The sequence below is a fragment of the Lichenostomus cassidix genome, chromosome 4A (assembly GCF_008360975.1).
Source record: "Lichenostomus cassidix isolate B80296 chromosome 4A, HeHo_3.0, whole genome shotgun sequence".
In the NCBI taxonomy this organism is placed as follows: domain Eukaryota; kingdom Metazoa; phylum Chordata; class Aves; order Passeriformes; family Meliphagidae; genus Lichenostomus; species Lichenostomus cassidix.
Window position 1 is genome coordinate 14,391,805 of NC_139485.1, and position 24,321 is coordinate 14,416,125.

At 46.5% G+C, this 24,321-nt stretch overlaps 1 protein-coding gene and 1 long non-coding RNA gene across 4 annotated transcripts in view; one reads left to right on the top strand and one right to left on the bottom strand.

Annotated features, from left to right (window-relative positions):
- Positions 1–17,403, bottom strand: part of BRWD3 (bromodomain and WD repeat domain containing 3) — a 49,382-nt gene extending 31,979 nt beyond the window's left edge. The window contains exons 1-7 of one of the 3 annotated variants that reach the window (XM_085060668.1): positions 17,162–17,403; positions 17,018–17,076; positions 16,834–16,863; positions 16,526–16,585; positions 8,613–8,763; positions 6,491–6,589; positions 390–550 (exon numbers count right to left, since the gene is read on the bottom strand). In XM_085060668.1, the coding sequence (XP_084916794.1) occupies positions 390–550; positions 6,491–6,589; positions 8,613–8,763; positions 16,526–16,585; positions 16,834–16,863; positions 17,018–17,076; positions 17,162–17,198 (597 nt within the window). In that variant the 5' untranslated portion in view covers positions 17,199–17,403. Of the gene's footprint in view, positions 1–389; positions 551–6,490; positions 6,590–8,612; positions 8,764–15,217; positions 15,388–15,756; positions 15,933–16,525; positions 16,586–16,833; positions 16,864–17,017; positions 17,077–17,161 lie in introns of those variants that run through there. The other 2 variants (XM_085060669.1, XM_085060670.1) reach the window with 2 other exon arrangements.
- The window catches only part of LOC146437562 (uncharacterized), a 30,278-nt gene continuing 22,881 nt past the window's right edge, over positions 16,925–24,321 (top strand). Inside the window, exons 1-2 of the long non-coding RNA XR_014852278.1 lie at positions 16,925–17,065; positions 21,632–21,842. This is a non-coding gene — a long non-coding RNA (uncharacterized LOC146437562). The remainder of the gene's footprint in view (positions 17,066–21,631; positions 21,843–24,321) is intronic.

A 24,321-nucleotide genomic window follows, 5' to 3' on the forward strand; every position in this document is an offset into this window, starting at 1 on the left:
CTGGCAGAGGGTGTCCAGAGAAGCTGTGGCTGCCCCTGGATCCCTGGAAGTGTCCAATGCCAGGCTGGACAGGGCTTGGAGCAGCCTGGGATAGTGGAAGGTGTCTCTGCCCATGGCAGGGGGTGCCACTGGATGACCTTGAAATACTCCTTCTCATCCAAACCATTCTGGGATTCCATAATTATGTGAACTGTGGAGTCTGGGGATCATCTTATAGAATCAAGGATTCCAATTTGATAAAACAGAATCATGGAATCACAGGATGGTTTATGTTGGAAGGGATCTATTTGGAAGGCAGGAACACCTTTTCTTTCTTTCTTTCAAGAAAGAAAGAAATCAAACCGAACAAAGCCATCTTCCAGAAAAAGAAGTCCAAATTTTAAACTTACTGTAAAAATTCTCCTCCCACTGCGATCAAAGGCTATGCAATAAACAGAGGAGAGATGCCCCAAAATCCTCTTGTGCATCTTCATGTGTTGGTAGGTGGATGTTGGGAACAAGTGGCTGAAACGGCCACATCCAGTTAATTGCCTGGCAGAAAGGATATGAACTGGGAGAGCAAAACAAAGCAAAACCAATAGTGAGACATGAATTTTGTTCAGAACACAGACTAAATAAATATAAAATCAAAAATAGTATTTGTTAACGACTTTATTAATAGAATCAGTAATCAACCTGAACCTCTTCCACCTTATCAGAACATTCTGTCCAGTGTTATAAAAAGAAAACTCATTCCTGATGGAGCTTTTCAATACCCACCACAGGCTGCACCTGCTTCCCCACGAAAAATGAAAGCAGAATGAAAAGCTCCCACCACAACTGGGAGTTATTCCAATGTTCAATTCATGAACAGGTAACAGATACATTTATCCTACATGGATGTGGAAAATATTTAGGGAAAATCTTGGAAGAAAGGAAATTTCGGAAATTAAGGAAATTACATGTTACTAATACAAATTGTAAGAACAGTCTAATAATAGTTTAAGTGCTTTTTGGTGATAAAAATCTTTCTTTGGAATGGTTTCCAACTTGTATGTGAGGGCCAAAGGACTTCCACATCCACATCACTGCACTCCTGTGGCAATGGAATTGAAGAGAAGAAATAGGTGGCACTGATGGAAAAGTCCCAGCTGCAGAGTGGCAGCTAAGAGAAAGAATTGCAACAACAACAAATTCTTTCCTATTTCCATAGCCAGCAGCCCTTCCAAGAACAGCCTGAAATCCAAAGGCACAAAACCATCCTGTAAAAAATCCTCAGATTGGATGCACAATTTGAGACCATTTTGTGGAGTTCAATTTCACCAATCCTATCCCTATCACTATTTTCCCTAACCTATCCTCATTCATAGCACTTGAACTTTGGATTTGAAAGTTTTGAGAGGTTTTTTCAGTGGCACTTGAGGATCTAACAGAGCTGTGCTGTGGGTTTGTGGAGTCCCTGTGATAGCAGATTCCCTGGAGCAACTCCTTATCTCCTCCTGCACCTTGATGTGGGCTGGGCTTCACAGGAGCCCCACGAAGCTCTTGAGTGCTTTCACTCCTTTAGCTTAAAAGTCTAGTGAAAAACTCAAGCTATTTCTTAATTGTCTCATCATATCACTGCCACTCTACACGAAAAAGATCATGGAATACGTTAAAAAATTAATCTACCAAGTCAAGGAGTGCCATTTCAAAGGGCTTATAACCCGTAACTCCTTGTGTAAATTGATACCATTGAAGTATTTACACACAAGCAAGGAAAAGAAATTGTTTCCAGCTTTAAAGAAAGTATTTTTGTGTCTCAGTTTTAGGCTCTGAAATGTGGACTATTTTTAATCACTCAATGAAATTGAAACATGACACATGAGGGAAAAAAAGCTGCATAAAAGATGCTTGCAAAGCCATCAGGCTCCAGCATAACCTCACCTTCAGTCAATATTTGCTTTGCATGTAAAAACACATATTCAGCAGTACTAAAAAGCAAAACACACTAAAGCAAATTAATTTACTACCTACCTACTATTCAATTGATACCTGATATTATACAGGGCTGTTAAACAAACTGTCTCCCTGAGCAAAGTAAAAATGAAATTTTAAACTCTTTTTCCTACCTCTGACACAGAGATCCTGCAGTGATAAATGCTCTACAAAGGTACCTCAGCTTTGCCTACACATTATTTTATTTACTCTTCAAGGATGACAGCTTAAAAGCTAAATTCTTAAAAATATTTCACCTCCCTTTCCCCCACCCTGTGTGCCAACAGAGACATGGAGTCATTCAGCAATGTGGTGATTCTGCTGTGCCTTTCAAGGCTTCAAGCATTTCAATACATATATATTTATATATTTAAACACATAATAACAGTGTATCTGCCTGTAAGCAATTTCAAATGGATCTGAATATTTTTTTTAACCACACAAAGAACTGTGTGAATCAAAAAAGACACACTCTCACGTCAAAATAATAATCACAATATTTGCTGTGTCCCCCTGTAATCCATCTGAACATTTACCACTGCTGTTTGCTGTAAATCCCATGAAGGAAGCACCAAAAGGCACCTAAAATCCCACAGTTTTGGCACCTCATTTTTCCGGTCGATTCCCAGCCTTGCAATCAGTTCAGCTTCAGCGGATATGAAAGTAATTTCATTTTTTTTTTCTGTGTTTATTTCCCTATTTGCACAATGGGGACAAAACTCCTCCATCTCCCATGGATAATTACAAAATAAAAAGCCCTGTTTATGAAATGCTTCAATCAGAGACATTCAGAACTATTGCAGAGACATGAGGAGCAACAACTTTATAAAGGCAACAGCATCTTTGGACAAAAAAAAACCAACTATCACTGCTTCAAAGCAACAAACCAAACATCCTCCTTTCCAGTTCTTGTATTTTTAGGAAGATTAATACACAATATCTAAATAGGGAATTACCCCCACATGACAAAAATCCCTGTGAAGTTTCCTTTCTTCAGCACAATGAGGTTATTGTCCTCCTGAGGCCCCAAAGCATTAAGACCCAACAACAATTCCCACAAGGAGAAAAAGCAACTTAGTAACCCTAAAAAATTTTACTAACCTATGTCATTAACTGATGTATTTCATGCCACACTGGGTGTAAGAGCTGCCAAATCCACCCCCTCACTATTCCCTGCCAGGAAAAACTTTCAAGACAGTTATTTCCCATAAAAAGGGAGGAGATACAGCCTTCTTGATAAGAAAAGTTAATTTTGTCCCAACACTGAAGGGCCATCTCAGTTCCTCCAACCACCAACCTGTAAAATACAGGCATTTTTCTCTTTCTTTCCCACAGTCCTTGGTCGTGGAAAGCCACACCTTAAGGAAAACTGCAGTACTTAATACAAGTACAACATCAATTTCTAAATGACAATTTATCCCACATTCTACTACAGGTAACAGCACAAATGTAAAAACCCTTAGAAGAAAGCTCACCTAGGAAGGATAAACCTCAAACCCTGCAACAACAACCCACCAGTGAAGGGCAGATTTAAAAACCAATCATCAGACAGCTTTGAAGTCACAACCTCATGAGGAATTCAAGCATTTCAGTGAGACAAAGTCACGAAGCAGCACCAACATGAATTCCTGTTCTCCCTAAAAACCTTTGTCTCGCTCCACTTTTTGCAAGGAAAACTAGAAAATGGGAAAAATCAGTTTCTCAGGGGTGATGAGCTCCGATCAGACTGTTTTCCCCTCTGCAAGAAGCAATGTAACTTTGCAATGAGAGCCTGGATTTTGCCCCCATCACAAATCCTAGCAGGGATCTGGTATCACTCACAGGAGAAACACAAGTCAGGATTTCACTGGAATGCTGGGGAACAAACACATTTGGCTCCCACATGGGAAACACCTTCTCAGAAAGTGGCTGTGTGGCCACAGAGAGCCTGGACCCAGGAAAAGCAGTGAAAGCACAGCATGTTCCAGCTCTGGGAGCTGCTGACCTCATGGAACTCATTTCCATCATTGATTCCTGACCTCATCCCAGCACTGCTCTTTGGCAGGCTCAAGGTAGCTGCATCACCTTGGCTGTGAATTTCCACCCAGCTGAAATGCTTATTCACTGAGACTCTGCTGAAAACTTTCTGCTTCCAAATTTTGTGTTGTTTTCACTAACAACAGCTGCCCACAGAAAGAATGCCATCCTCAGGTTAGAGTAGCTCTTAAACAGTGAAAACAACCTTCTTTTGACCTGCTTTGAGTTGACTGCATTAAAAAAAAAAAAAAAAAAAAAAAGCCCTGACAAAATCGAAGTAGCATCAAAAGCAGGTTTATCAAAGGGGAATCACTCCCAGTGCCAAGGTACTGCATGACCAGTCTTTCCACTTTCTGTCTGGAAGAGCACAAAGGGAACCCTAAAAGTTCCATTACAACAAAAGCTGCCCAGGAAGGCTCGACCAGACTCTCCTCCTTCCTGCTGTCCTGTCGGCAGCAGGAAGCTCTGCCAGCATTTTCCCTCCCTGTCCCCCTGCAGCAGATCACCACAGCCCCAACACACAAACATCACATCCCTGGCAATGACTTCCACAGCTCAGCACCTTCCTGGAGACTCCCCCAGCCAGAAGACTCCCAGCTCTGCACCACCATGCTGGGAAAAGACAAACCAGATTTCCCACTCAGGTTCCACTGTAGGACCTTTCATTTTGGAGCACAGACCACAAGGTCCCATCCCAACCACTGCAGCACTGACTCTTCCAGCTGGGCAAAGCCAGTAGATCCCAGTTGGACCATCAGTGACCCCACTCTTGCAGCATTTGTGGTGGAAAGCTTAAATCCTGATCAGTGGAAGGGAAATGATGTGAGAATACTCCTGGCTGCTTGTTCTATAGCTTATTTACCACTTTGCCGAGGTAATTACACAATCATCTCATCTCACTCCTGAATACACATTAATGGGTGTCTTTTACTTCAGCCCAACTCCTTCAGCCAGTAATTCCAGAAAAGTCCATCTGCCTGAGCCAGCACAGTGTGGGAATTTACAGTTATGCCAAAATACCAAAGAGGTCAGGCACACTTCTTCATCTTGCACTTGAAACAAGACACACACACTGCAGCATCTCTGGCTGGCACCACTCACCAGGAAAAAAACACCCATTTTGCACAAATGGACACAGAATTTTCTGACTTCCTCTTCAGGATTAATAAGGATTCCCAAAATCAAACTCCTGCCCAAAGTCAAAGCCTTATTTTAATATTTATACACGTTTTCATCTCTTAGTAGTTTATGTAGCTACACCAAGGACTGTATTCTTCCAGGAATCAGTACTTTTAAAAATTAATTCCTGGCTATGAAAGACCATTTTCCATATAATACCTTTGCATTTCTTAAAAACCCAACAATTAGGAAAACACCCAAGCAAAAAAATTACTCTGTTCTTTAAGTCACTAAATAGTTACCAAACAAGCAGCACAACCCTTTGCCACGAAAGCATGACAAATGCTGAAGTCCAATCTACCAGGATGGCTCATTAATAATACCACATATTCCAAAAACACACAGTCTGATGAAAGAATTGATCCAAGAATCCATGCAGAAATAGAACCAGAGGAGTTGTGTGCAATAAATCTACAATCCAGACTATTAGTAATCCATCAGCACAACTGCTCACAGTAAAGCAACTGCAGAACCAGCCTAAAATAATAAATACACAGATAGGGTAGAAACAGAAAACTGCCAGCACCATCCCTACTTCTCCAAAGGGAGGGAGGATCCATATGTGAAAGGACTCCCTGACAAACCAGGCAAATTTATCCATTTGCACAAACAGAGATAAAATACCCTAAGAAGAAACAAACCAGGATTTACTTTTATGCCTGCAAGAATCCATTTTTTCTGCTATAAAAACAGTTAATGAAAGTTCAAACCATACAAGGCAAACACTTGAGTTTATATAAAACAGAGCAGCTCTGTGATGAGATGTAAGCTGAGAGCCCACATATATCTGAGTTTTATGCAAGTTCTTTATCTAACTGTGTGGACAACTGAGGCTGAAGTAACACAAATGTTGCTTTGGTGATTATTTCCTTTTTGGAGAGGGATGTTGCAAGCAGTCTGTTTTCTGTCATAATCCAACTAAAAGGAATTCTTGAGTCAAAAACGTTCCCTGGGAGCCAGGCACTTTGTTCTGGCTAAGATTCCAGGATGATTCCAGGATTCCATGCTCCTGTGACCATGCCCATCCAGTCTTACAACCACATGTACATATTATGGAGGCATATCATAAAAAAAACCCTCAAGCCTGTTGCCCTCTAAACAACCATACAAAGCTCTGCAAAACACAGCTACACACATTGTGGAAAATCCAAGCCTGAATAACACAAAAATTACCCTATTGTCACGGAGAAACCTATTTTAGACTACTTCATCATGAAATGTTAAGAGAAAATATTAATGCAAACCCATAGCAATGTTTTAGTCAGGGAGAGGAACTTTCTGTGGGACAGAAATAAACACAGAGAGGAGAAAAAAATATTTTATGGACTTCCAAACTCACCCACGTTTGGTGGTTTCCCATAGTTCACTGGGAGTTCGGGGGGTCTGCCCCTGTGCAGAGCTGCAAATGCAGATCCTTTCCATAGTGTGTGTCTGAAGTCTGCACCAGCAAGAGGAACAAGGAACAGGGAAATAATCAATGCATGAAAGAATCAAGAGATCAAGCACCACTCCTAGCAGCCCAGAACAAGATTTGTCTCGTTAAATAGTTTGTCAGAGATTCCTCATTTAAAGATTGCAACTCTGATTTTCAGTTCCTCAGCAGTGTCACTGTAAATGGTTTCAACTTATTTTTGCTTTATTTGGGTGAGTATTGACTCTAAACTGACGGAGAGAAAATGTGAATTTAAAAAGTGGGTGCATTTTGGATTGAGGCAGGACTGAACTCTGCCATGTTTTCCTTCTGCAATCCCAACACTTCAGCATCTCTGCTTAGGAACTGCACATTTGAGAATACACACATTTGCTCCCTAAAAGTGGGAGAAGTGAGGGTTTTTTCCAATAAATCTGTTTTCCTGCAATTTGTGGCAATGTGCCCTCCTTTCAGATTGTCTTCTGCACCCCACCCCCCAAAAAAAATCATTGTTTTAAAGTGAAGACTGTTCTCTTTAAAGAGTCTCCAGCTCTCTGCTGCCAACTGGCCTCGGAGAGGCTCCTCTCTAGAACAATAGTGATTTTTCTGAGACTGTTCAAAGTGCCTCAGAAATTAGACCTGGATTTCTTCCATTTCTGGCCATCTGGAGGGAGAGAAATGAGCTTCCACGGTGAGTAAGTACTGAAACAGAAGGACAGTGCCGCAGGTTGGTGGATCTGTGTAGCACCATGTAGATCTCTGAACATAAAGTGCACAAGCTGAGGTGACTCAGAGACTCCTGAGAGCACCTTCTGATTAAACTCCAAACTGCTGCACAGAGTATTAAATGATAGTCATTAAAAACAGCACTCAGATTTCCTAAAATAGATCCATCCACCTAAACCCTTCTGTTCCCCTGCAGAAAAATGTTTATTTTCTCTTTACATTTTGCTGCTGTTTGCTTCTAAGCTGCAAACTGAGTGTGAAATGAGGGAATGTTTCTCTGCAAACCTGAAATTCTGCACCCAATTACAGTAAACCACAGGCAAAACAAGACTTGGCCCCTAAACTGTGTGGGGCAACATGTTTGGGAACAGCACATCCCTCCAGGAGATATCCAATGGATCAGCAGATGCTCGTCAGCATCCCAGTGTGACTTCACAGGATGCAGGGAATTAAGTGCTCTACTGCCACCAAAACAGGAAGGTCCTGCTCTGCCATCCCTCCTCCTCTCCCAGGATGATGCTCCTGCTCCTGTGTCACCTCCAGCCCTGTGATCCTTTCCCACCAGCTCATTTAATTCACTACAACAAATTTTGCAACATTTCAGCTCTCTGAATCAGAACATCACAGGATCAAGGAAGTTCTGGCTCCTGCAGGGAGGAAGTGGCAGGGGCATGGAGTGAGGAGGGAAGGAGGAATCACTTCAATAGCACATGGCTCTCAGATCTCTTTAGTTCTAATACAAAGCTGCTCTCAGGATCATTCTCTCAAGCAGAGAGAGTTTTTCAAAGGGAATAGGACTGGTGCTCCCTTCATGAAAGGAATGGGGGCTTTCAAATTAACTTGAAGCAAGGACAAGCAGGAATTATCACTGAAGAATCAGCCTTGCCTTCTCCCACTCCCCAAACACTGCCCCAAAAGCCACCACCCTGTCCTGGGTCTGCACAGCCAGGGAATCACAGAATGGAAGAAATCAGGCTGAAAAAAGCCCAGCTCAGTGATTTTAGACGCAGATGTATGTAAGTATATATGAAAAAATGGCATTTTTCAGTCGGATCAAAGCCCTAATCCCATTCACATCATTTACACAAACACCAGCACACTGGGGAAGGAGGCAGAGGAAGTAACAAAACCAGGCAACTGTAGGCAAGAATTCCTTAAAATGGCATTTTCCACCCAAGAAAATATATCCAACAGGGCCAGCAACAACTGCATTTTAGGAAAAAAAAAAAGCTGGCAAGCACAGGAGACAAACCACGGCTCATGCAACCCCACAGGGGCTAATAATTAAAACAGAATTCAAGCACAGATAAATTGAGACTCTTACCTTTTGCTGCCCTCAGGAGAGACTGGCGCCCAACACCCAGCAAGGTCTGCACCCCCAGGACACTCTGGGGGATTTCCTTGTCTAAGAGGGGTCCAAGTCTCTCACAGATCCTAAGAAGATAATCCGGGGGGATGTGTGCATTGACAGCCACCTAAACACACGAACAACACAGACATTTCAAAACTGGTTTGTTCTTCCTTTTACTGGTAGTATTTGTTTTATATTCAAGTGTAAAGTTATTCCAACCAAGCCTAAACCCCCTGAAATCCCCTGCAAAATTAATTATACTGCATTTTAAAGTGATGTGGAGCACTGAAAAAGTCACAAATATTTCAGGTTGTAGCAGCTTAATTGTAAATTAAGGGTATCCCTCAATAAGAAACAAAAATCCCCTGAAACTCAGAGCCCCCAGTGCTCTGCTCAAACAACTTTTAAGATGTTTTTTACCTTTCAGTTCATTCTCTTCCCATCTTTTGCTTAACTGAAACACCCTTGCATTGACATTACTGTATGAAGCACATGGGCAAAAGAATAAAAACCTTAAAAATTACCTAAACCCCCTAAAGATTACCCTAAAATCAATACCCAGTTTCCAGCTCCTGGGAGTAAGTATCTTTAAGACCCACATGTGTAGGCTCCCATTTTGCCATGTTGAGACAACATCCTTTATTTTTCCCTTTGGACAGAGACCATTTTCTGTGGAGTGACAGCAGTTTTTCTGACAGTCTGTTCAAACAACAAATAAATTGTGTCTCATTATCTAGAATGTCCTGCACTGCCTGACTCCCACATTTACAAACTGGCAGGAAAAGCTCCCCATCAGAGCTCCTTTGCCACAGGACACACAGCTCCATCCCCCTCTTTCCATGGATCAACACTCTCCTGCCTGCCCAGAGCCCAGGGATGTGCCCAGCTCCTGCCCCAGCACACCGGAGGGAGTGCCAGGCATCAGGAAGGAGGAAAAGGTCTGTAATTCCCTCGGCCCTGCTGCCAAAACATTGTTCACTCAACTGTGTCATCAAACAGATCATTAGGACATGTTGTTGGGAATTTTTTCATTCCAATTGGGCAACAGCAGTGGAGCTACAGGACCCAGCACAGTCAGGCAGGGCTGGATAATGTCACCACCTGCACCATGAGCAGGATCAACATCCTCCCATAATTAAGATTTTAACCAAAAATATACAGGAAGTCTATCTAATTAAATATACGAATTATCAGATATGCAACTAAAAGCTCTTCCAATGCGAATGAAACTCTCAGAGAAGAGACAAGTTTCTCCCTCTATTTATCCCTTAGTTACTGCAGGTTAAAGATTCATTTCATAAATCATGATGATTCTAAAGATATAAAATCATCATTTTTTCAGTGCAGGGAGAAGAAACCTGACGAGTGCATTAATGTGTTACCATTCCACGACTTTTCATCCTGTGAGAAAGCATGAAGGAATGACCCTGTGAATGCTCTCCTGCACTGACAGGTTTCTCCAGTCATTTTGGCTTCTTTTTCCCCAAATCAAAGTTGAAAAATTATATTGGCAGCAGTGGTACAGCCAGTGAAGTTCAATGTATGAGCATGAATTGTCTTTCCTTGTAAATGATGTGATATAACAGAAACTGAAATGAGAGAAAAGGATTATCCAAACTTTGGAATTTGCCTCTCATTCTGACTCATTTCTGAAACATTGTAAATGTGTTCCTGTACAAAATACAAAATATTCCATGGTGCTGCACCAGCCTCCCCTCAGCGTGCAACATTCTCAAAGGGTTTGAAAGGGAAGTTCTAGACAGAGAATCTGCAATTTAGTAAAATCTGGGTATGAAATTCTTATTTCAATCTCTGATAACCAGTAACAAGCCCCTCAGTCACCAACTTCCAATATACAGCTTGTATCAATATACAGAATATACACTTCCAATATACAGAATGTATCAAGCTTAAGATTAAAAGATCAAAAAGACCAACCTAGAAGCTCTGGAATTTTACTTCCAGACTACCAGAAGAACCCACACCATACCATTCCCTCTGAAAATGTAAAAAATGCAAACCATTTTCCAATTGCAGCACAGCAAACACTCCCCTCTTCCCCCTGGAGCTGGTCTGGGAGTTTCACCATACTCCATGCCTAAGAAGGTGCTGAATTAAGCCTGGCTGCAAATATCCCACTGCAGAGACAAAGCCCAAGTTGTTCCACAGGCAGTCCTGACTAACTCCAAAATGGGAAAGGATTTGGTGGCTTAAAGATGAAGCCACAGTTTCATAGGGAATAGCAAAGAGCAAACACTGACAGCATTCCCTGATCACACTTCTTTCCCTGCACATTTCCATGTTTCTACAACCCACAACATCCCCAATAAGTGGCCCTTAATCTGAATATTATCACTGCTGTTACTAACAGCTCCATAGGCAGACAGCAAGAGCAGGCAAATTCTCCTGGTGATTTTTTCCATAATAACTTCCAGAAAAAATGCTTAAATCAGAGTCCAGAGCTAAACAAGCAATTCCATTTTCAGGTTCCCAAAACAACTTGAATCAAAAATCCTTCCTTTCACCTCTGTGTGAGAGAGTTGTAAATGGAATTTAAGTATTTTTCTAGAACATGAAGCTGCAAACATCCAGCTAAAAAAACCAGATTCTCCCAGATCAGATTTTCCTTAAAAGAAGGATGCAAAAAGGTCAGAAGGTACAGCTACATCTCTTAGTGTGTGCTCCTCCAAATCCCACGTGGCAAAATGAAACAACAGCAAGGATATTATCAGCTCCTCAAATATATTAAAAATATTTTTAGAATGTAAGAAAATATTTTAGAAGATAATGAGGAAATATTTTAGAAAATAATCAGAAAATTGGAAAAAATTAGAGATGAGTAATACAGGCCCAAACCATGCATGTTAAAATAATGCAGAGCTGAAAATGTGCTAAGTGAGAACAAATGCTGCATCTTAGGATAAATCATAAAGAAAAAATGTTTTGTTGCCTCAGGATGTGAAAAACCCTATAAAAGTCAAAATATGAGAGCACAAGAATGCAATAGTACCACAGAAGAGTTCTCTGACACAGTAACCACACAGGTATAATGGATCTAAAAAGCGAAGGATTAACTGAAGTGAATCCATTCTTTCTTAAAAATCTCTTTTTAAAAAAATTCTCTCAGCCCTGACTGCTTGAGCCAGGCTGAGATAAGCTACTCCAGTGATAAGCACAAGGAAAAAACTATTAGTGAAGTCACATCAGGGCTTGGAGAAATTCAACCTCTGAACCTGTTCAGGCTCCTGTGGTTGGAAGCATCAACTCAGAGACCGTGAGCAGAGTCCCCCTTGGAGCTGGGAGAAGCAGCTTCTTGATCCCTGAAACAAAATCCCCTGGTGTGACTCTGATCCCTCTTTGGACAATTCTCTCAGGTGAAGGGTGGGATTGTTGGGGTGTCTGAACAGGGACAGGAGTTGGATTTGATGATCCTTGTGGGTTTCTTCCAACTCAGGATTCTGCAACTGCTGACAACTCCTCCTCCAAGGATGGATTCAGTAAACAGGGAACAAACAACCCAAAAAAGACTCTTTGTGATTACTGCTTAAAATAGGATGTCTGTCTTCCTAGAGATGGGAACCAGGGAGCTCTGGGAACTATCTCTTTTGGGAAGCCCAGTGAAACATCTCTTCAAAGAACAGATTTGAGGCAGGAGGTGCAGACTGGAATGAGGCAGTGATGTGACTCTTCAGAGGCTGCTCCATCCCCATTCCTGGTGAGCAGGCCCAGCTAGGCCTCAGCAGTGGATTTCTATCTTCCAGGTAATCATCCAACACTTCCCTCGTTTGCCAAAATAACCATCAATTAAGAATCAATTGACAACTGTATCAAAAAGCAGTGGAGGAGGCCAAGAGGCCGAGGCAGCTGAGGAAGCAGGAAATTACGACCTCAAATAGGGAACCTCAGCAAAAGGAAGCTCAGACACTGGACCTGCACAAGATGCCAACAATACGCAAATAGACAGGAATTTAAAAAGCCTTTACACACTGGGGTCCCCAGAAAGAACAGGTTGGAACGACCATGCTACCAGATGACATTTTCCTTAGGTGACAAAACCGTAACATCTCTGCTGTGCTAATGCTGGGATTGGCAGGATCTATAAATACCAGCACCTCGCACTCAGGGCTAGTTTTAAATCAATGCAGATGGGCAAGGCAGGAACTCAGAGCCAAATCCCATAAGCTGTTCCATACCAGCACAGCCGCTCATGGATGCAAATTCCCCACTGTCCAACAACAGCTGATTTTCTGTTTTGCCTGGAATTACATGTCTTTCAGCACAAAGACCAAACCAGGCTGAGCCAGAAGACTCAGCCCATCAGAAAGTTCTTAAAACCAGAGCAGAGCCAGTCACCTTTATCAGGAATAAACAAAGATAATGTGGAACAGCAGGTCACTGGAGACTGTGCTGATAATCGGAGTCGTTCAGCTTGACTCATCTGTACAGCAGCTGACTCCACACCGAGCTGCTGCAGTTCATTTAAAACCAGAGCACTAATTGCCTGCGAGTTGGATACACTTCAGACCTTCAGAAGGCCAGGCTGGATGGGGCTTGGGGCAACCTGGTCTAGTGGAAGGTGCCCCTTCCCATGGCAGGGGCTGGAATGAGACAGGCTTGAAGGTCCCTCCCAACCCAAACCAGGCTGGGATTCTGGGACTCTGTGACCTTCCCCTGTACAAACACATCTCACATCTCAAGACCACCAGCAGCCAATGACAAAGTAAAACCACTGTGGGATATACCTGGAGAATTCAGCCTGGAGAAGAGGGGACTGAGGGGAGAGTCACTGGGGGCTGCAGCTCCTCCTGGGGGCAGTGCAGGGGCAGCTCTGATCTCTGCTCTCTCTGTGACAAGGACATAACCCAGGAACAGCTGGGGCTGTGTCAGAGGAGGGTCAGGCTGGATATCAGGTGAAGGTTCTTCCCTCAGAGGGTGTCAGGCACTGAGCAGCTCCCCAGGGAATGGTCACAGCCCCAAGGCTGCCAGAGCTCCAGGACATTTGGACAATGCTGTCAGGGATGCACAGGGTGGGATTGCTGGGGTGTCTGTGCAGGGCCAGGATTTGGGTCAATGATCCTTGTGGATCCCTTCCCACCCAGGATATTCTGAGTCTGTGATCACCTAGACAGGCAGCCACATGCTGCAGGCAAAAAGTGTTCCAACATGGAAATAAACAGGAAAAGCAAAGGGAACACAAATGTACATAAACTTGCATTCTGTGTGATTTTGCTCCACAGGTACAATTCTTATTAGCATGTCTTAAATTAGTCTTCTGCCCTGTGGTACCTGGCATTTAAAGTAAATGACTGAGTTAAAAAAAATAAAAAGGAACAAAGAAATCTCACAGAGAGCTTTCAGATCTTGCCTAAAAACTCGAGTGAAGTGGGAGTAAACATTCCCTAGATAAAAACCAGCCAGTAGCCACTGGGCTGTTCCATCTTTATCACTCCCAAATGCCCAGGAGCCATAACAACGTACTCAGTGGTCACAGTATTGGCATATTTTCTGAAAGACACCACTGCTAACCTAAAAAGCCACACTGAGAATGGAAAACAAAGCTGAAATACCAGAACAAGAAATACTCAGGCAGAATATTGGACAAACAAACAAATCAGACTTCTCCGGGTTGTAAACTCTCATCAATTCAATTACCTGCCTGACCAGAGTAATTGCACCATCCAGCTGAGACTGCAAATGATTTTGGGTTTCTGTCTGCAAGTGTCCAAAAAGCAGAAATAGGTAGAAAAAAAACCCCTTTACCTCCAACTGCTGGCATCTCAAATTTAATTTTGATTCATTATGCGCCTGAGATAATTAAAATGAAGGTCGGAGTGCTTTGTGTCCTTCATAACCCTGGCTCTGTTCTGAGCATGGCATGCAGACATCCAGCCAGCCCTGAAGTCGAGGAGCTCAGGTTAATAAACAATCACATGCAGCCAAAAGTCCAAATTCCAAACACAGCAAACCCTAAGCAATGACGGGGGAAAAGCCTTTCTTCGACATCCTCAGCACTCTGAGGATTCACAGAGAAGCTCAGCTCATCCCACCTGGCATCAACCTGTCTCACTGTAATAATTCATTTATAATCCTGGGCATTACTGTAAATAATGAGAAACAGTTAAATAATACTAGAGAAAAAGGCAAACTAAAAACATTGGTTAGTGCTGATTAGTTTAAGACAGAGCAAAAAAAAGTCTTAGATTTAATTATGATGAGTTTATACATAAAGAAGAAATTTCTCATTAGTGCCAAAACTCACTTCAAAATGGCTTTTCTCTCATTTTTGAAATTTTAAAGAAAAGTAAATGTTTCAACACATTCACACACACATTTAAAAAAAAAGGTTTTAAGGTTTTAAGGCTTTTCTATATGGGCCACATAGAATGAAAGGAAAAAAAATTATGTTAATCTACGTGATAGGCAAAACCAGTCTGTTTTCTGTCTGACTTCACAGTAGCACTGCTAATATTCCTCTTGGATATTGGATGCAGTCCCAAGCTAAACCTGAGACACCCCACAGATTTCAGATTCTCTAGGAAGGCCATGGAGCACCAAAATGTACTGAATGCAGAACTTACTCTATGTCTGCTCACTAGATTTACAGTCCCAGAATTATCCACAGGAGGTGTGATGAAGCCCAACTTCCACCTGAAATTCTTAACAGGCTTTGGAAAGGGAAAGCTAGCAGGTGCAAAGGTCTCCTCTGGGCACAAGGAGCTCTGTCCACACCTGAGCTCCCACAATGTTGCTAAAGTGGGAAACCACCTCCTGAGCCAGCTGCAGAGGAGTTTGAGCAACAGTCATGGCAAAATCCCACGTCACCATTGCTCCACGGGAGCGGCCGGGACATGCTTTCCATTCCTTCCAGGTGAGGTGCCAGCGCTGGTCACAGGTATCAACGCTATAAACGCTACTGGGAAGTTTACAGCATTCCAACTGCAAAGTGCTACATCAGCGCCACACGTCATTGCCCAGAGCTCCCAGAAATGAAACCAGGGCCGTCTGGACGCTTTGGAAAAGGACTGGAAGGACTTCAGCTCCGTGGCTTTCGCACAGACACACCTCGGGGGGTGCAGGGCCAAGGGCCACCCCACCCCGGCCCTGCGGAGGGACTGACCTTCCTCAATGACACACATTTGCACGCTTTACACCTCAGCAAAAGCAGCCGCTCCGCGCATTTCACCGGCATTTAACAGCCACAACACTACACTTCCTAACCCCCCCTTTCCTGCCTGACAGCAGGCCCAGACGCCGCGGCGAGGGGCGGGTTTCGCGCAGGCCGCCGCAGGCCGGGAATCCCTGACCCAGCCCGGCAGCGCTGGGCCCGGCGGCACGTCCGGCACGTCCCCCCCGCCGGGCCGCGGAGCGCGGCCGAGCCCGGCCCGGAGCGGGGCAGCCAGGGGCGCGGGGGCCGCGGGCGAGGCGGCGGCGATGGCGCGGGGGGACCGGGGGGGACCGGCGGCCCGCGCCCCCCGCCCCGCCGGCTCCGCCGCGGCGCCGCCGCAGCCAATCAGCTGCCGCCTCACATCGCCGCGCACCGCTCTCCGCGTTGTAAGGCGCGGCGCCATTGGCCGCGGCGGGCCCCGGTGCGTGCCCTCGGATAACCCCCGGCCCCACAATAGCGCGGCGCGGCCGCTCCGCCGGTGCCACCGGGCGGCCCGCGGGGGTCTCACCGGCAGCCCCCGGCCCCGCCGCGCCTCCGCTCCCTGCCCTCCGCTCCGCATCCCGCGGCCCGCCGCGGCCTCGGCGGGGCGCAGCCCGCAGCCCCGGTGGGGGGGACGACACACAAACGGGGCGAGGAGGGGGACGCGGCGCCCGGTGCGGCGGCGGCGGCGCGGGGGACGGGGGGAAGTTGTCGGAAAAGTCAGGAGTGAAACTTGTCTCACCAGGTCTTCGAAGCTCCGGCGGTGCTCCTTGCCCTGCCAGTCCAGGCGCCGCGGGATCAGCTGCGGGAGGGACACGGGGACGGGGGAGGCTGTCAGAACCCGAGCGACCCCTCCCCGGGGAGCCCCCCGGTGCCCGCCCGCGCCTCCCGGCACGGAGCCCCCCGGCCGCTGCCCCCGGCCCCGCCGCGGGGCAGCCGCGCTCCCGCCGGGTGTCCCGGGCGGAGATGGGCTGGGTTAGACGGGGCAGGGCAAACGCCGACCCCGCCGTCCCGAGGGCTTCCCCCGTCCCGCCGGGGCAGGCGCCTCACCTGGTGCTCCTCCAGCTCCTCCACCAGTACCTGGGGACAGACGGACACACAGACACACAGACACACACAAAGGACGTGAGTCCGGCGCCCGCAGCGCAGCGGCTCCGCCGCCCCGTCCAGTCCCGTCCCGTCCCGTCCCGTCGCCGCCCGCCCGGCCCGGCCGGAGCGCCGGCTCCGCGCTCACCTGGGCGGATTTCTTGCAGGGTCCGGACTGCAGGAACCGTGCGATCAGGTAGTAGAGCTCTGCGGAGGGGCGGGGGAGAGCGGGTTAGACACGGTTAGAACGGGGGGGATGCGGAGCGCAGCCCCCGCCGCCAGCGATACCCACCGGCTTCCAGCTGGGTCGGGGCGGCCGCCGCCGCCATCCTCCTCGGGAGGGGGAGGGGAGGTGGCGGATGGAGCCCCGGGGGGACTCGGCTCCTAGTGCGGGCGCAGCCCCATGCCGGAGCGGCGGTGCCGGTGCGGGGCGCAGGTCCCGGTGCGGGTGCGGGCGCGGGTCCCGCCCGGGCTCATCGCGGCTCCGCGGACCGAGCGCCGCCGGCACCACCCGCACCGCCGCCGCCCGCCGCCGGGGGGCGCGCGCGGCAGCGCCGGGCGGGCGGGGGGGCAGGAAGGGCGGGGCGGTGACGCTCCGCGGGGGGGCGCCTCCACTTCCGGGCGGCGGCTGAGGGAGGAGGAGGAACGGGAGGAAGAGGAAGGGCCGGGCCGGGCGAGCCGGGATGTGCCTGAGGGCTCTGCCCGCCGTCACGGGGCAGCGCTGAGCCGCGCTGCGCTTCAGGGGGCCCGGTAGCCGTCACGGGGGAGCGCTAACGGCTTCCGCCCTCGCGACTTCAGGCCCTCAAGGCCTTCCAGCTCAGCGCTCCCTGTCGTCCCGCTCTCAGCCCTCACTGCTCCAGCCCTTGCGGCTCTGGCCCTCACGGGCGCTGTTCCCGGCCTCAGTGCTCGTGGCCTCCTGCCTGGCAGCGCCTGGGAACGGGAGCCCCATGTGTGCCACAAATTAGGCAGTTTTAAAGAGACTGAAGGGATTCAGGAATTTTAGGCGTTCTGTCATGGGTAGGAGCATGGAGCTTGTATGTGTGCCGTGAAGGGGACACAGGACTGCCTGGGGGGAAGTGACAGCCCTCCCTGGCTCCCTGTAAATAAGGCTTGGCTGCAGGGAAGGGTCTCAAGTTTGGGTGGCTTCAGGAGTCAAATAAAAGTGTTTGCTTCCTGTGACCAAGAAGTGAAAAGATGATGGATACAGCATATGTTGTCCTCAAGGAGCAAAGGGTCCAGTGTCAGTGGACATGGTTTTAATGGAAATAAATATTTTTCCATGGGAAGCATCCTGTCGGTGCTCGTGAAATCAGAGTCACTTCAGCAATAAGTTGCTAAAACACATGAAGTGAATTGTATTTTATCTCAAGTATTTGGCATTTGGTTCTCAGAACTCCAGAGCCTTGGCAGTGTAAAAACCACTGTCATCATAGAGTAACAAAACCTTTCCTCATGCCTGGGGTACTGAGAGCTGAATCACCATGAGTTGATGCTCTGGAAATATTAAGAATAAATTCAGTTTGAGCATATATTCATAGCAGCTGCTCAGGACTGGGCTTGCTGGGAAGCGCTGGCTCAGTTTTCCTGCTGTGCAGTTGGGATGCAGTCCCTCCTGCTGGCAGCTCCCCAGGATGCTTCCAGGCACCCAACCGATCTCTGGAGAAGTATTTGGGGATTTAGCATTAAGCTGCTGCACATAATTCACCTGTGCTCACCTGCCCCTTCATCCAGCTGTGGAAGTTGCTTTGTGCCAGGAGCTTGGATTAACTGAGTGATGTGTAGACCCTGTTTCTTCTTCATCCTCTAAAGTTCTTGAGCTGTCAGTGGCATTTCATAGGATCACGGAATCCCAGAACGGTTTGGTGGAAGGGACTTTAAAGATTCTCCAACCCCCTGCCATGGGCAGGAACACCTTCCAGTATCCCACATTGCTCCAAGCCATATCCAACCTGGCTTTACACACTTCCAGGGATGGGGCAGCACAGCTTCTCTGGGCACCCTGGGCCAAGGCCTCTCCACCCTTACAGGGAACAATTTCTTCCCAATATCCCACCTAACCCTGCCCTCTGGCAGTGGGAAGCCATTCCCCTTTCTCCCAGGTGTCTTTCCATCTTTCTTGTGGGCTCCAAACACTTGGAATGTTTTCAGGGCAGGTTCATTGCTCAGCTCATCTAAGCTGCAAGTTCCACTGGCTTCCCAATAGTAACAGCTCTCTCACCTTCCCAGGAGGACCCTGGAGCCTCCAAAGCTGCAGAGCAGAACTTTCTGGGAGAGAGACAGTGTGAAACTGCTGCTCTCAGAATAAATTCCCAGCCAGGAAAAGCACACGCTAATCCCACTCTCCAGAGAGGTAATGTTTCTCCCACCTGTCTTCAGAGCCCAGGAACTGCAAGCTCATCTTTTCATGCATGATGGGAAGGCAAAGGAGAAAACACAGATGATGTTTTATAATATGCCCTGAAAGTACAAATCCATCTTCCTGAGCTGGACAGAACTCCATGTCAGGGGAAAACCAGCCCTATAAATACTGCCTGGCGCCCCATCTCTTTCCTGCAGTATTCCACCTGGGAGTCTGGCCACAAGCTCCATGCTTAGTGCTCAATCTATGACCTTGTGACAGCACTCGGCCATGCTCCTCATTGTGGCTCAGATGGATTCCTGTGTCAGCAGGACAGGAGAGTGTTAGGAACGCCTCAGGTGTGTCCTGTGTGTGCTGCAGAACACAGGTGTGCAGGTACCTGCACCAGGGGCAGGTACAACCAGCATTCCTCATTCCCAAACAGCTCTTGGGGAACTTCCCTCAGCCTGGCTGTGGCTGGATTGTGCTGTTCTGCGGTAATTCCTGAGCCTCTTCCTGACATTCCTGACTCCCTGGCACCTCAGCTTCCTCTCCTTAATGCTCTCCCAGTTGCTGTTTTACTCCCCAAGCCTGCTGCAAGGGCTGTGATCGATACCTCTTCCCAGCTCTCCTGGGTTTTCGCCTCCAGGAGTCATGTCTGGTGAGTAATGCCCATCCTCTCTTTCCCCAGGAGCTCCATTTCCACACCACACGCGGATCTTGCAGCTCCGTGACTCATCTTTTTCCAGATCCTCTGCATCCAAGCAGCAGCATGCTGGGGGTGATAGTAAATCTTGGAGTGAATGCAGGATTTTATGGATGTGCTGATTCATCTTTCCTCAGAGCTGAGCTCTGTTATGTAAATGCTAGCAGCAGCTGGTGGCAGGAGGAGGGAGAACAGACTAATGAGACACAGAAGGATTCAGGAGCAGAGATGCTTTAAGGAAGAAGCTGGATTGTAGCTGTTTCTTTCCATACTGCTCTTTAAATAAATAAAACCTGAAGTTTTTGGGGGATTTTAGGAGTAGGAACTGATGACATTCAAATACCCATCGCTTCTCCTCATTTGGTGTTGTAGGGAATTTCACTCTCAGTTGTAGCTGAGAGTAAAACACAACCCCCTGTTTAATTTGACTACAAAATGAAATGACCATCCCCACAGTCAGCTTGTAACACCAGGTGAAGGTGTCTCTCTCATATTTTATTTATTATTATTCTGTCCTCATGAGTCAAATACTGCTTTAGCTGTGTGTGAAAACAGTATTGTGGTTTGGCACAGCCAGAAATGTACAGATAAAAATCAAAAAAAGAAAGTTTAGCTTGGAATTGCACAGGTGTGGTGGGTTGTACGTGGATTGTACCTTTCCATTAAATGTAGATGGGGATGTACATGTCTGAATCCAGTTGGATTTAAGCACTGGAACAAATCAAGCATTTTCAACTGTTTTTTTAGTATTTTCCGTGCACATTTCATAGAATACCCTGAGTCGGAAGCAACCGACAAGGATTTCTATGAACACCCTGCTCATCTTGGCAGGACCTTTGATATGGATCTAAATGGTAAACAAGTATAGTAGTTAAATGAAATCCAAGTTTTTGTTTAACTGATACAAAAATAAGTGCTGTTCATAAAGCATTTAGGAGTTGGTGCCTTCTGCTACACACTTGTGGGTAAATAGGGATATTGAACAGTCAAGGCTTATTTCAAGATGATCTTTAAATGCAGAAACCTCAAATTTTGATATCATAATTTATTTTAAAAATAAATGAGGTGCGAAATAATTAGCACTAATTAGAGTTGCTGGAGCGCAGGGCTTGTGTGTGCAAACCAATATCCTGTTTTTTGCAGGACAGATCTCCAAGTTGCCACTCCTTCTTGTGGTTTTTCCCTCTATAAGAGCTGTTAAATAATAACTAAATAGCTGTTAGATATTACACAAGATTTGCTCTAGGATTTTTGCTATTTTTAATAATTTAATATTTAATTTTCCTGCTGCATCATTCCAATCATTCCTCTAGATGGTGCCAGACATCCAAGAGTTGGGTGTAACATTATCCCGTAGGAAAGGCGATGGAGGAACAGCCAGGACGCCGCTCGCCTTTGTTTCTAAATTCTATCTTGTAATAGTTCATCTCGTTGACAAATTACTTTTTCTGGGTGATGTAACTATGATGGTTTTTCCTTTTGACAATCCTAAAATCCATTCAGCAGAGCCGAAATTCCACCTGCCGGGAGCAGTGTCATCCCTTGCTCCATGGACTGATCCATATCTCATATTCCTTATGGCAGCCATTAGCTGGTGTGAGCTGTGATCAGTGTGTGCAGCCCTGCTTCAACTGGGGGAACTTAATCTGCCTGGTTTGCAAAGAAATTAAATTTCTGCCTATTATCTAAATGTTTCTCCTTATCTCTGTTTTATACAGAAATGCCAAATCCAGCTGTGGATGAAACATCCAGGAAAAGGGGCAGCTCTGTGTCCCTGTGTGCTCTGGGCTCTGCCAGCAGAAGGACCAGGGGAATGATGTCAGTGTCAAGTCTACCCTCAGCATCTCTGAATGCCAGCTTTGTACCTCAAAGTGCCTGGGAGCCCCAAGTTTTAAAGCAGCAAAATTACTACTGGGTGTAAGTGACAAGGTAGGTTTTGTTATTGTTGGTGTTACTACTGCACTTGGCACCATGTGTCCCCTGGTTGGGATCAGGTCCCCAGTTCCCAACCTTTTCCAGCTTCTCCTGAGGTGCCCTTGGCTGCTGCCACTCCAGAGGTCCCATGCACAAGGATTTCACCCTGTGCAGTCAGTAAATCTCAGTCTCTTTTTTTTTTCCCCTTTCTTTGCTCCTTCCTTGTGTTTGGTGACTGAGGTTGTTACAGGTAACACCTTTCAGACCTTGACTTGCTTGCAAACCTATTTTCCCATCTTGACTTTGCTGCTGCCTATGGACTCTGCCAGCCCTTGTATTTGGGAGTTTTGTCCTTGCTGACTCCAGGATGCCTCTGGAATGGCCGAGGAACATTTCCATGGGAGAGACAGTGCATCCTGAAATGGGACATGGAAAAATCCCATTAAGAGTGACACTGGCCTCTTAGTGCGGGATTTGAGCAGACATGGGAGAAATCCTGGGAGCTAAGCACCAGGGAGGGATTTAAGGAGACCAGAGGCTCATGAGATGCATCAAGACTCTGTAAAGATTCATTTTGTCTTTCTTGAACATGTGGAAAACAAGCCAGGCTGCAGCATTCTCTCCCTGTCGGGAAAAGAAAGCAGCAGGACAAAATCTGTTGCTGGAATTTCTCTCCAGCAGCAGTTCCATCCCTCCCACCCGAAGGCAGGCAGGGTGACCCATGGCCATGTTTGGGGGACTCATCCCTGGGGATCTGGGTGTCCCCAAGCTGGGGACTCTGCTTTGTTCCTTGCAAGCCCCACCCACCCCTTCAGCCAAAACTGACATTTTTCACCAACTGCTAAAGTCTGCTGCTTTAACGTTAATTTTGGGAGTTTTCAGCTGGACTCTGAGGTACCTCATCCAGGAATCCGCGTGGCAGCCCCGAGCTCCAGCCCCATCTGGGTGACAGAGTTTGTTTCTTTTGGCAATATGGATTTAACAACCGGGCTTCCAGCCCTGGGAATCATTTCCCTCAAATAGCTGCAAAATAAATGATGGGACATTTTCCAGTGCAGTGCTGCAACCACCCAAAACACCACTGTAAAATTCACAGAGGCCATGAAGAGTGAGTGCATTAAGCAAGGCTTAGGGGGATTATGGAATTAAATTGGGAGCCCCTTCCACCCTTCCCCCAGTCAAAGACATTCGGAAACACATGGTAAAAAGGGGTGTTAAAACAATGGCTTTGGCTAAAACCTCTGCCAGCAAAGAACCTCGTTGTGGAGGCTGCTGCTGTGCTGTGGACTGGTGTGTTCAGGCTGTGTTCCAGAGGGTTTCCATCAGGGAGCTGGGGTAATCTCAGGAACACCCAACGGCCGCGGCTGGAATGCTCCCGGAATGGCTCTGCTTCCCGAATTCCCCCTGCAGAGGAGAAGTGCACCAGCACCACATACAGCACAGGATGTTGCCTCTGTCCCTCCAGATCCTGCTGCTGGATTTGGCATTCCTTATCCTCTGCCTGCTATTCCCAGCTCCGTCCTTTTCCCAGCATCAGGAGCATCCTGCTCCGTTCAGGGAGAGTTTGTGCAATGAAAGCTTTGCTTTAATCTGGGCTGGATTTAGCCAGATGCTGCAATCCTGGGAAGGCTTACACGGGGCTCGGGTCTGCTATGGGAATGTAGCCTTGATTTGATAATCTGGGAATGGTTTATTTAAAATTAGAAACACACAAAACCTTTAAAACAGCGGGGTTTTTTTGAGCTCCTTTTGGCCTTGCAGTGGAACAGGCACCCAGGCTGTTGGTCACATATAGGGCCTGGCACCCATGAAATAGGTTTTAGGCTAATGAGGCACATCCTGACTGCTTTAATTAAATGAATTGGAGCCAAAGAAAAGCATTTCCCATTAAAAGTCTTTTAGCATCATAATAATACAATTAAATTTAAATATTTAATATGAAAATACATAAAATTAAATATTAATTTCCAATACACTTACAGAGCCCATTTGACCCAAATGACCCCACAAATATTCCTTTACCAACGAATCCCTTTTCTTTGCATCTTTATTAGCATCATTACAGACCTTTGTATTTAAAATCTTTATTTTAGTGCAGTTCTCCTGGTAATAAAATTATTCATGAAACACCTGTGTAGCAACAAACAGGATTTACAGAGATTTTAAGCTTTTGAGGGCAAACATGGTTTATTCTTGCCCATGTTAGGGCCTGGGGTAGATGAGCATAATGACACTAGAGGCAACTGAGTGTGTTAATTAGTGCTAATTAATAAAGCTACCAGGTTATCTTTGACCTTCTCACAGCCCACTGCAAGGGCTGAGGAGGAAGGATAAAGAATATCCTTTTAGTTGGAGTTTTTCCGTGCCTGTCTCTGAATCCCCCAGGTCCCTTGTCCCTGTGCCTTGGCAGGGAGCAGTGACACCTCATCCTGCAGACTGGAGTTCCAAGGAATCCTGCAGCTCTGTGGGAAGCTGCTGTCCGGGAAGGGGCTGG